The sequence below is a fragment of the Euprymna scolopes genome, chromosome 18 (assembly GCF_053919585.1).
Source record: "Euprymna scolopes isolate OS-2025 chromosome 18, ASM5391958v1, whole genome shotgun sequence".
Lineage (NCBI taxonomy): Eukaryota > Metazoa > Mollusca > Cephalopoda > Sepiida > Sepiolidae > Euprymna > Euprymna scolopes.
The window spans coordinates 106,496,164-106,509,733 of record NC_136499.1 but is presented as its reverse complement, the minus strand read 5'-3'; the positions used below and the strand labels follow the sequence as shown (position 1 = coordinate 106,509,733).

The 13,570-nt window shown below is 35.0% G+C and overlaps 1 protein-coding gene across 4 annotated transcripts in view; it reads right to left on the bottom strand.

Annotated features, from left to right (window-relative positions):
- LOC145297740 (transcriptional coactivator YAP1-like) overlaps positions 1-6,947 on the bottom strand; it is a 170,314-nt gene extending 163,367 nt beyond the window's left edge. For 2 of the 4 annotated variants that reach the window (XM_080143960.1, XM_080143961.1), the window contains exon 1: positions 6,009-6,947. In XM_080143960.1, the coding sequence (XP_080000086.1) occupies positions 6,009-6,451 (443 nt within the window). In that variant the 5' untranslated portion in view covers positions 6,452-6,947. The remainder of the gene's footprint in view (positions 1-6,008) is intronic. The other 2 variants (XM_080143962.1, XM_080143963.1) reach the window with 2 other exon arrangements.
- Between the last annotated feature and the right edge of the window lie 6,623 nt (positions 6,948-13,570).

Genomic DNA, 13,570 nt, shown 5'->3' with positions numbered 1-13,570 from the left:
TACTCGATAAATTTTCGCAATTTTTGGATATCACTATTTTCGACATAACAATTGAGTACTATTTTGACTTAAAACCACATAAAAAATCGATCTGTCGACTATCTTAAGAACCAAACGGACCACCAGATGTCAAAAGAAAAAAAAAACATTTTGGTTATCATATTCACAACGTTTCGGCCGATGTAATCTCCCACAAATACATATTTTTAGATTATAGAATTTGATCAAAACAATCATAAAAAAATCCAGATCTAAAGATATGATTTTACCAGATGCCAAAACAAAAAGAGCATTTTCCATATTTTCGATTTTTTTTTTTTTTTTTTTTTTAATTCATCAACCACTGTTATTACCAGTCATGATGTCATGCCATGCGGACAATTCCAGCACGTCGCTTTGTGAGCCTTAAATCTAAACTGCTTCTGCATTTATAACCGAAAATGGCCGGGCGAGCCTAGTTAAAAAAATTATTACACCACCCTCCCCATGTTAAGAATGGCGACGATCACTGAAATTCATTAATACATTGAGGAAAAAAGTCTTAATATCCAGAAAACTACTTGTCGGCTGTTTCCGGTTCTTCCCGTCATTTGCCGAGCAGCAGCACACCCTAGTAACTTCGTAGAAATCGTGGGTTGATAAATCAAGTGCCATCTAATCTTTGGTTATCTGGAAGTTTTGCACTGTGTTATGGCGTCCAAATGTACCGTCACACATTTCGACCCGTGCTAAGGAAAAGTACTGTAGTATGGCTTTTTGGCAAATAATTTGTTTTCTGGTTTTTATAAAAAAAATTATAATATATTAATATTTCAGAATAAAAATTAACTAACAATTTTATATTAATTAGGCTAATCGACAAATAAAATTCTCGTTTATATGTACGTATATTTTTATGAATGAAAATGCCTCCAAAGTGGACCCTATAGAAACTGAAGAGACCGTGGGAAAATATGGAAATGACGGAACAGGGGAGAAAGCGGTTTTAATGCATCGACATGTCAAAGTCGTGTCCCAGTAAGTTTAAAAAAAAAAAAAAAAAAAAAAAAAAGCTAAAATTAAATAGAAAAAAAAAAATGCATTTTTTTGACAATCAATTGACAAAACACGGACAGCCGAAACGTCAACCACGAAGAATTTGACATATAAACATTTATTGGCCGCGTACGGTTTCAGAGTCCCAAATCCCCCTACAAAAAAAAAAAAAAAAAAAAAAAAAAAAAAACTCAACTTATTCTATACAAGTAGAAACCAGGATACGGTTTTTCAGGTTACGATGTGGAATACAATGTTTTCTGGACCCTGGTTACGGTGTTATGTTCTTTTGATTATATACATGTGTATTATATACTGTACTGTAGTTTGTTACTAATTTTTAACGCCGTATCCCGGGGATTCTACTGTATTTCTAGTTTTAAAATTTTCGGTTTGTAATACAATCCAGATGTACGAAAAACTTTGTCAAAGAACAAATATATAACAAATGTTACCAAAAGGCAAGATAAGTTACTTTTCTACCTAACTGGATAAATTGTTAGTGTTTTTATTTAATGTAAAATGTTTAATCGGTTCGAAAAACGAGTAATGTTGAACGGTCAACGGCAACGCTGCCGGAGAACAAGAGACGATGGCCTCGATCTCTTTGAAGACTTGATAATCACTTCAAACTAAGAAATGGTGGTAGAAACCCACCCAATACATGTCACAGTAACATTTATTTGGTGGGTTTCTACCAGCATTTTATTTTATTTCTTATTTTGAAGTGATTATTCTCGAGTCTTCAAAGATATCGAGGCCATCTTTTCTTGGTCTCTGACAGCGTTCAACTTATTACTATTATATCATACTTTATTTGAAGTAAAATATTTATAAAGATTTAATATAGATCCTTTTCCTTACATAATCTTTTTGGGCTTGTATTACTGTACACAGATTCGAAAAAGTTGTCAAAAAACAAATATATAACAAATAAATGTTATCAAAGGCAAGATAAACTACTTTTCTACGTAACTGGATATATTTTTCGTGTTTTTATTCAATGTAACATGTTTATTCAGCTCGAAAAACATACAGTGTTTACCGATGTAATGGAAAATTCAAGATGGCGCCTCACTCCCTCTTTAACACGGTAAGTTTGGGAAAAGGTGTTATAAATAAAAAACTAGAAAAAATACTGTTAAAAACCCGCCGAATATATGTCAACCTATGTCACGGTAACATATATTGAGCGAGTTTTTAACAGTATTTTATCCAGTGTTTTATTTATAACACCTTTTCCCAAACTTACCGTGTTAAAGAGGGAGTCAGACGCCATCTTGAATTTTCCAATACATCGGTAAACACTGTATGCTTTTCGAGCTGAATAAACATGTTACATTGAATAAAAACACGGAAAATATATCCAGTTTGGTAGAAAAGTAACTTATCTTGCCTTTGATAACATTTACTTGTTATATATTTGTTTTTTGACAACTTTTTCGAATCTATGTGTACAGTAATACAAACCCAACTAATGTAATTAGAAAATTCGGTAAATTTTTACGACGAATAAACACCCAACATTGAAAGCCGTTCTTAACATGGGTAGGTCGGGTGGGGTGTTTATTCCGGAAGCTGCATGGGGTAGTTGGAGGTATTTATACTACGCTGGGGGCGAAATTTGAAATGAAATAAGGGTGCTTATGCACTTTTGTTACCGCGCTATTTTTTTTTCGGGATTCAAGTTTCACGATATCTTTTTATTATTATAACATTGTAAGATGGAAGGCACAGAATAGTTACAGTGCGCTCTCCTTTCCCCATGTTAAGAATAGCTTTCAAAATAACATTTCAGCACGGTAACAAAAGTGCATAAATACTGAAATAAGTCTTTAGACTCGAATAGAAAAAAAAGTTCTTGGGGTTGTAAAATTGTCAATTAATTCAAAGTTTTGGAAGAGATTTGCACCCACAGAAATTTGGTTCAATCAATAATTTAAAGATCAAACGATTTCGTAATTAATGTACAACTGACCTGTACGAGAGTACCCCCTCCACTAAAAATCCACGTTTTTCACTTTATTTTATTTATTTATTTTTTCATAGATTTTCTTCCGACGATTATCATAGATTGCAAACATAAGCATCATATCAGAAAAAAATTCTGAAAAATAAACTTGATGACTTTTAAGAAGAGGGTTCACTTTCTCCTCTCCCCATGTTAAGAATAGCTTTCAAAATAACATTTCAGCACGGTAACAAAAGTGCATAAATACTGAAATAAGTCTTTAGACTCGAATAGAAAAAAAAGTCCTTGGGGTTGTAAAATCTCCAATCACGTGACACGTCAGGAAAGAAATGGGCAGTAAGTCTGGTAACAAGTGAACCCCCTTCCTTAAGGGATAAAATTTATTCTTTTTCAAATTTTTTTTTTTCCGCCAATATAATTAAGTTTGTAATCTATGATAATCGTCGGAAAAAAAAAACATTTAAAATGTGTAAAAGATGCATTTTAGGGGGGGGGGGGAGCACTCTCTTACACTGTATATATATTTGGCACGCAAAATACGGACAGTGTTAAAAATAAGGTTATTTAGAAACCCATTTTAACATGGATAGGGATGCCGATATATGTTTTAATGATACATTTATCTAACAAGTTAAATATCGAAGAAATTTAATTTAACTTGAAAATCCCATCTAAAAATATAGCACGGTCGATATTCTGCAGTCTGCACTCGGAAAAAATAATTATATTTTTGCGACTTCTTGAAAAATCGGGGAGGGGATTAAGATTGGTGCTTATGTATCTATGTTACCGCGCTATTATTTATTTTCAAGTTGACTCCAATTTTAACGATATTTTGGTACTTGTACAGTTTAATGAAGACATTAAAAAATGAAAATATCGAAAAAAGTTTAAATTGTATGTATCCGTCATGGAACGAAGTTCGACGAAAAAAAATTTCACTTAATTTCATCAAGTTGTTCGATTTTTAGGAAGAAACGCTAGTATTAAAGATGGGAAGGGGTGTCAGCAGCGCTTTAAATGGAGTTATCTCCCTTTGGCATTTCTAAAATTCAAACAATTTTTTTTTTTTAAATCCAAGATGGCCGCCTTCAACGCGCTCTCATAAAAACGTGTTTCTCCGCTGTAAAAACTACTTGATGAAATCAAGTGAAATTTTTTTTTCGGAGAACTTCGTTCTATAACGGATACATACAATTTAAACTTTTTTCGGTATTTTCATTTTTTAATGTCTTGACTAAACTGTACAAGTACCGATATTTTTGTTTATTACATTGTTAGGTGAGAATACAGAAGTTACAAAACACTTTCTCATGTTAAGGTGTTTCTAAACGTTATCATTTCAGCGCGTAATAGATGCAGAAAGAACATTAAAAAATATAAGTTTTCTGAAAAAAAAAAAAAAAGGACTTTTTAGAAACTTCCTGATACTTATATATCGACTTATTATTATTATTATTATTATTCGCTACGCTTGACGCGAGAGAAGGAAGAGGAGGCGGCGAACTCATTGATGACAAGCGAGGAGTGGCCTGAAAGTGTATTGAGATTATTCAAGAAAGAAAAACACAAAACTAGAAAGTTAATATATATATTGATCAGATTTTATTTTAAAAGAAAATCAATATTTTGTGTATTTAAAGCCAATCAAGTTCAAGTTTCACAATTAAAATATTGTTTTAATAAATGTTCAGAGTTTTGTCACAGAATCTAGATATAGAAATTACCCGGCTGCTATATACATGCAGATATATAACAGAAACATCAGAAGGCCATTTCCCGATGTTTATAATTTTTTTCTTGTAAAAGCTCTACATAGCTATTGAGCATTTTTGGAAAAAAATAGTTTTAGTTCAATACAGTTGAACTTGAGAAGGAAAAGGATCGAATGAATCCGAAGATTCTATAGTTGGCATTGGTTTCCCCGATATTTTTGTAGTTAGAATTCTTTCCAGGAAAACATGTGAAAGACCACAAGAAAGTTGCCAAAATTTTAAGTGAAAATGATTTGTGGAATGAACTGGATTCGAACTTGGAACACTCAGGTCCCCAGTTCATGTCGTTAACAACTTGGCTACCGACAGACGATATTGATTATTTTTAGAAGAAAAAGACCCACATTTTCATAGTGAATAACAACGTGGAATCACTAAATTAGCGAAAACATCTTTACTAAGTATTTAATAAATAAAAACACAAATGGAGCTAATTTCGAACGTCCCCGACGAAGGACAAGTACTTTTTGTTTGTTTCGGTTTTTAGTATGACGGAAGGTGCACGTGTTTATATATATAATTTTAAAAAGTTGAAATTTCCAAGCAAAAAAAAAAAAAATCCAGGTTAAAATATTGATAGTCTGATGACGAGCATTTTGTTATCTTTATTTATTTTCGACTGGTTTCGCAGGAAAAGGAATAAAATAATAAAAACGAGAGAGAGAGAGAGAGAGAGGGTCGCGTTTTTCTCGTCTAGGGAAGCTCCGATAATTTTCAACATGGCGTCATTTCGAACAACCAGTGCGCGAGGGCAAATAATGTCCCTTAGTTTTTATATTTATTTCTTTTAAATAGAAACTTTCGTTTTTACCTTAATAAAAAAAACTAAAAAAAAAAAAAAACTAAAACAAACAAAAAGAAAACAAACACAAATTTAGGCCAAGACGTTTGCTTTATGAAAGAGTTGAAAATAATATTTTTAGGATTATGACATTTCAGAGGGAGGGAGGGACACGAGAAGTCGCTGGGAAAAACTTTGACAGTCCAGTTAAAAATAATTCGAGATCGTTAAACGAAGGTTACGTTTAGAAATTAATAAGCTATATATATTTTTTTAATTTTATTAAGTACAGTAGTTTATGAAAAGATGAATTTTCGTTATTACAGTGTACTACTATTAGATAGCAGCAGCAAAATGAAGATTCGATTGTGACCCTTTCGCGTCTCAGTGGTAGATTATGAATAAATATTTTTTTTTAAAAATACTACTAATAAGAAAAACTTACTTGAGGTAATATCGATGTCCTTGGGGACTTTTGGCCATTTCCCATCCCGGGGGTAGGGGTTGTTCGTCCGTGAGATCGTAACTATGTTGTCTAACGTGCTGGGACGACGGAGGTGGGGCCGCACTGAGTGTTTGTGTCAGACTCGCTGGGGAGGAATGGGCTCGCGGGTGCGCAATGGTCAACACGCCGCCGGTAGTGACCCCCGTGGGCCCCGTCGTCGCGGACTCGGTGCTGCCCTCGCGACTGCCGCCGTGGGCCTTCTGCTGCGTCGGGTCCGGGGGGTTGAAAAAGGAGGCCGGTAGATTCCTCATACGGAACGGAATCTGGGGTGGGGCCTCCGTCGGGTTCATGGAGATCTTAAACAGTGCCTCCAGGTCGGAGTCGCTGTCCCCTCGGACATGAACGACTTGATTTCCTTTCTGTTCGGTTCTTTGCTGGGACATTTTTTTTTCGGGGGCTCAGCTGGGTGACCAAAAAAAAAAAAAATCACGAACCGAACGACCCTTACAGTTTTTCTGACTGCTCGCTATATCCGCCAAGAGTCGAAACGAACGCGTAAAATCCCGAAGGTTTCCTGATTTTTTTCCTTTAGTCGGTACGATGGGAGGACACAAAGTTTTCACGAAAAAAGTTGTGGCACTTAGAGTCGAACAACACCTACGTAGACGCCTGCTCACCGACGCCGCGCGAAAGAAAATAGTGCCTAATACCTTCGCAGCGAGAGGCGACTGAACGGCCGATTGGCGACGCGACACGCACGTTTTACGTATTGCGCGTCTCTATTGAGGGTGGACGCGACCGGGTACCGCCTTTGTTGACACTGCGAGAGATTCGGACGTCGACAGGAGTGCAAGTTCCATATAAGGGAGTCGTCGCTTTTTTTGCCCCCTCTGCTACGTAGGATAGTCTTACACAGATGCCGCGTAGCGATATACCGACACAGGTCAGAGGTCAGCAGCAGCTTTGGGCTGCTATCGAGGAGGAAGACGGAGTGGGAGGGAGACAGAAAGAAGAGAGAGAGGGGGAAGTGGTGGAAAACAAATTTACTCATAGTTAACTAATATTTAAACTAAGACTAAACTTAAAATAAGTATTAAACAAAGATGTTTACTGTCAGAAAAAATAATAAATCCTTACAATAAATATTAGAGAAGGGCGGAGTAAGAAGGGGAAAAAGTGGGGGAGGGGGGATATTTAAACTTGTGTTAGCTTTATTAAATGCCAAGTGCGCTGTATAAGTTTCTATACGAACCGCGTTCGTCGAACACACTCACACACGTACTCATATGCACACACCCTCTAACAAAAATACTACTGCGTGTGTGTGACCCGTATCGTATCATAATTCCTTTATATATTTGCCCCTTTTTTCGCGTTCCTATAAATATTTTCTTTAATATATTTTAAACAGAGAAATAATGTTGTGATATTTCTAAAAAGAATATTTCCAAGCGTAAATATCTCTAAATTATTAACATTGTATGGCCATTCCGTGTGCGTGTTTATTATTATTATTATTATTATTATTATTATTATTATTATTATTATTATTATTATTATTATTATTTATTTATTTATTTATTTATTTATTAGTAGTAGTGACGTGACTGTTATCGCAATATTTATTAAAGTAATAAAAAAAATTGAATAGCGTAAAGTACCAAAACTAACTTTTTAATATCCTATTAAAAATCAATTAGGAAATAAAATCCACCAGAATGCATTTCCGTTTAGGGAATCCCCGTTTAGAAGTTATTTTAAATACGGATTTAAAAAAATATATATATTAATGGCAATTAATATTACTTTAACAAAATTAGTTATAGTTTTATAAGTATTTGATTTAATTTATAATTTAATCACGATATCGTGATAATTCAGTTGAACTCCCATAAAAATTGTACAGAGATTAATAAATAATAATAAATAAAAAATAAAACAACAAAAATAGTAGTAGTAGCAGTAGTAGTAGTAGTAACATCAACAACATCAATAATAATAATAGTTGTTTATTATTATTATTATTATTATTATTATTATTATTATTATTTATTTATTTATTTATTTATTTATTTATTTTTGAAATTATAAATAAACAAAACGAAAAAAGACTCCCAGGGAAACGCCAGGCGTGTAGTCCGAAAGTTGAAAGATAGTTGCGATCGACAACATTACGCTGAGAGAGAGAGAGAGAGAGAGAGAGAGAGAGAGAGAGAGAGAGAGAGAGACAGACAGACAGACAGACAGACAGACAGACAGACAGAGAGTGGTAACAGTCACACGTTACTCTAAGTTACGCACGTACTCATGCACCAACGAACGAACACATAGAAAATAAGGTGCGACTGTAAGTTTCACGCTTTTGCGATCATATCATTCATTGCAGTGATGGTGGTAGTGGTGGAGGAGGTGATTTCGATGGCTACACTTACTAAGTGTAAACACCGAAAGTAAAGGTTTATCCCCGATTTTTGAACTAACCTTCTCTCTTTCTTTCTCTCTCTCTCTCTCTCTCACACACACACACACACACACACACACACACACACACACACACACACTTCTTCTTTTTCTCTGTTGAAACAAAACAAAACAAAACAAAAAAAAAGAAAAAAAAACACGCGAAAGCGAATAAACAACACGTAACAGTTACTATAAATTTCACGCTAGTCGCGATCGTACTCGTACAATGTAGCCACGGAAGCGTTGCGTTGAGCTCTGTCCAGTCCTCAAACAACTCAAGCTCAAGCTCAATATCGCTCAACGCTCAGTCACACCCATTTCTCAGAGAGAGAGAGAGAGAGAGAGAGAGAGAGAGAGAGAGAGAGAGAGTGTGTGTGTGTGTGTGTAGAGAGAGAGTACATAATGATTGTCAGTTTCACAGCATTTTACGGCCACTATTTGTTGATTTATGATTGTCCTTGTTTACCCCCCCCCCCCAAATCGCCACGCACGAAGGCAAAGTTATACACAAGGATGACGGAGAATATACAGATTCCCACGGATGGGGCAGTGGGGCACTGGGGCAGTGGCACTCTGGACAGGAAAAAAAAAATTAATGTTGTCACAGTCAAGAAGGATTTCTGGGTCTTCTTTGTTATTAGAGCAAAATTTGAAATTCGAAATATCGAATTTTAAATAAAACCAATAATGGTATCTATTGACTTGACATGTCGCAATGATGAACATATCCAAAAATTAAGGAAAACGGTAAGGTAGAAAATCTTTCTTAATTATTAATGAAAATTTTTCGAAGACAATTAGCGAAAACTGAGTTTTGTTAAATTGGCCTAAGATTTCAGAAAATATTTACCTCCCTTGTTACGAGTCGACCTTTCCGTATTATTATTATTATTATTATTTTTTTTTTTTTTTTTTTTTTTTTAGCAAAACTAAATTTCCGCTGTCTTCAAAAACTATTTTCTTTTAATAATTAATTTTCTACCTTATCGTTTTTCGTACTTTTTGGATATGTTCATTACTGCGACGTTACAATTCAGTAAGTACCATTGGTTTTACTTGAAATTCAATATTTCGATCTTTTAATTTCGCTCTAATTGTTAATAGCGGATCCGGATCATCCGACCGAGGACAGAACAGAGACTACATTTCGATCCCAGCTCGACGATTAAGAAAAGAGTTCCTCCTCATTCTACTCTCTCTCTCTCTCTCTCTCTCTCTCTCTCTCTCTCTCTCTCTCTCATAAAGTGAACGAACGACACATTAAACAAAAAATGACAAGCGCGTGCTCACACATATAAACAAACAAAAAAGTTGCATACAACGTCATAGTGACTGCCAGGTTCACGCTATTTACGATTTTACCACAGAGGAAATGTTGAATCCATTTCGCGTTCTATTCTTACTCGTACACACATGCGAATCCGCGCGAAATTAGACAGATGCAATATGCATAAAAAAAAAATATGAAATTGGTACTTAATGTTGACTGCCAAAGTGTTCGATCATATCATGAAGAAATGTTGGTATATGTATTGACAATAAGCAAAGTTAACCCCTACCCCCATCTCCTCTCTCTCTCTCTCTCTCTCTCTCTCTCTCTCTCTCTCTCTCTCTCTCTATATATATATATATATATATATATATATATATATATATATATATATATATATATATATATATATAGCTAATATGCAACCACGTGTGTCACTAGACAGTTCAACAAACCGACCGTGACTAACACGTCCACGGACTACTATCCACGAGGGATTTTATATATTCGATGAGAAAACTATTTAACATTAAAAAAAAAAAACAATGTATGGAACTAAAACCAATAATTTTTCGAAAGTGGTCAATACTAATATAGAGTTAGTATAAATAAAATTATATAAACATCAGGAAAAAAAAACAAATCTGATGTATGACGATTGCAACGTCTTGTCAGACGAGTGCCATTCCCTCAGACACGAGTCCATGAGCCCTAACATGACTTTTTTTTCTGTTTTTTTTTTTTTTTTAGTGCTACCGGCGAATTCACAGGCTCAAACAGACATGACACTGAAGACGGTCATTGCCACACACACACACACACACACACACACACACACACACACACACACACACACACACACACACACACACATCCATAAACGTACACACATATATACATATACACACAATACATAATACACGTGCATACATATACATACCCACATACACACATGCATACATACACAAATACATACGCATATACACACACACACATATACATACATATACACATAAAAACACGTACACAGATATGCACATATACATACACATACATTTAACTACATATACATATACATACATATATATGCATTTATACACAAACATACGCATATGCATATATACACATACATATACATACAAACACAAACATATATATACATATATACATACAAACACACATAAACATATATACATACATATATACATACATATACACATATATATATATGCATATACATACACATGTACATATATAAACATGATGATGATTGCAACGTTTTGTCAGACGAGTGCCACTCCCTCAGACATTTAAAATCCATGAGCCCAAATGTCTGAAGGAGTATCTATACAAATATGATGTTAAAGAGTCTTAGCTTTGTACGACAGCTAAGTCTCTCTCTCGGTTCAAAATGTTGAGATCCAGCAACAAGCAAGAGCAAGATAGCCAGCAACAAATTAAACTGCAGACCAGCTTAATGCGGGTACTGGTCTTCTGCTTTATGGTTTTTTAAATCAGAGATTTGCTTCTCCTAGAAAGGTTGCCTTCACCACGGCAATTGAAATTAGGAAGGGAAGACTTTTATGATTCATGATTAAAAGTAAATTTGTATATCTCTATATATATATATATATATATATATATATATATATATATATATATATATATATATATATATATTCCTTTAATCTTCTCTCCTAAAAGGGGAAAAAAGGGGAACGGTGGGGGAGCTAGCTGACCGGTTTTGACCCTCGCTTCTCAAAGCTGTATCGAGGGAATTTTTAAAACAAAAAATAAAAAAGCGATTAAAATTGCGTTTTATTCAATTTACAGGGAGAAAAAAAAATGGGAAAATGATTAAAATAAAACATCGTTATGGTCGAACACCCTAGAGATTAGTCACGTTCAAACCTAGGAGGCGTTCCCTTTGCTTGCAAAGGGAAGGTTTTCTAAGTCGAACGTGAATAGTCTCCAAGATCTTAAGGTGACATAGTGAATGAGCACGACTCAGAATAGAAAAAAAGCCCGTGCTAAAGTTCGCTGCACAAGACGGGTTTTTAAGTAAATGATCAGTAATTGAAGACCCGTATGTGTTAGTAACAACGTCCATTGCCCGGTAGGTTCCATTCCTAGTTTTACTGGGTACATGTTGGATTCTACCATCTAATCTTAATGTCGTTCGAACCAAGTAGTTGGCACCGCAACCACATTCAAAATTGTAAATAACGTTACTACTATGGTGGGGGGGGGAGTAGAACGGCTTTTCGAGAAGATGGTAATAAAGTTCTTGTAGAGAACACAGCACACACATTGGCAGCAAAATAACATCCATGAACTGCTGAACTTATTTGTTTGGCAAATTTCTCACTTACTGTACCCAACCAAGGCAAACGAAGATAAATTGGACATTTGGCTACTATATTCTCTTTAATTTGAGAGAATTCAGCCAATTTCCTTTGAATAACTGACCTAATCACATCTAGTGGGTACCTGTTTTTGGATAAAGTATCCGTAATTGTTTCCAATTTCTCATCTAATTTTAACTTGGAACAAATCATAAGGGCACGATGTGTTAGGGTCCAAATTAGATTTATCTTACGTTTTTTAGGGCAAAATGAATCCCAACGAGTGTACAATCCTGTAAATGTTGGTTTACGGTATTTAGATTTATGGTAACTAGATGGTGTTTTTGTTACCAACACATCAAGGAAGGCTATGGATGAATTGCACTCTCCCTCATAGGTGTACTTTAACGTGGGATGCATTCCATTAAGTAAGGATAAAAAGGTGTTTGCTTCCGTTTGGTTATTAAATAAACAGAATGTGTCGTCAACATATCGGAAGTACACTAATGGTTTTATAGGTACAGATAGTAAGCGCTCTTCATAGAACCCCACAAAAATAATCGCCATGGTCTGTCCAAGTACTGAGCCCATGGCCACACCATCTTTTTGCCGATATATAATATTGTTGAAACTAAATTCCACAGATGTCGTGGCAAATTACATAAGTTCAAGAAAGATGTTTTCAGGAATAGGAGGAGGTGATATCCGGCCCCGATATAAAAAATCTGCATATTTCTCTTAAGAGTAAACATCATTAAGAAGTTTGAGGGAGACTTGATATGGGGTTAGGGTTAACATACATGTATATGCCAAGTGCTAAAATGTTAGTGGATGAATTGAGGGAAATAGGTAAATAGTTGGAGTATGTAAAGAAATTGCTTGGAAGTAATGAGTATAGTCAAATAGAATAATTTTTTGCAGCAGTGCTGACAAAGATTGTGTCGTAATGAAATTAGCCAATTCTGTGGAGATTTAAGTGAACAGGTGCATTTCTGTGGGATTTCAGTATAAGGGAGAGGAGTATGTAAGTTGTTAAGGAGGTGTGATTTGTAATTAAAAAATTTTTTTTTATTATTACATTTTCACCGCAGACAAGGCACAGTAACACTTTGATGTAGAGGCTACTATCATGGACATAAATTGAAGGGATACTATAGAGGGAGTTGGCAGCAAGATGTCTGTTCACATTACACTTGAACTTCTGCATGTCAGTACAGTTACTGAAGCAGGAAGCCGGAAGGAAATTCCAAAGTCCAACAGTTTTGGAGAAGAAACTAATAGTGATATTACTGCACAGATTGCATACTGCACAGATTGCAACACTAGATTTGAATTCCTCAATTTCATAATCTCATATAGTATCCATTAGGTCAATAATGTACTCCATTAAAAAGATTGATCAGATATTTGAGACCTTAATTAACCAAGCTCTAGTCCATCACCTTACAGATGCTAAACTTCTGACTGACCAACAATATGGATTT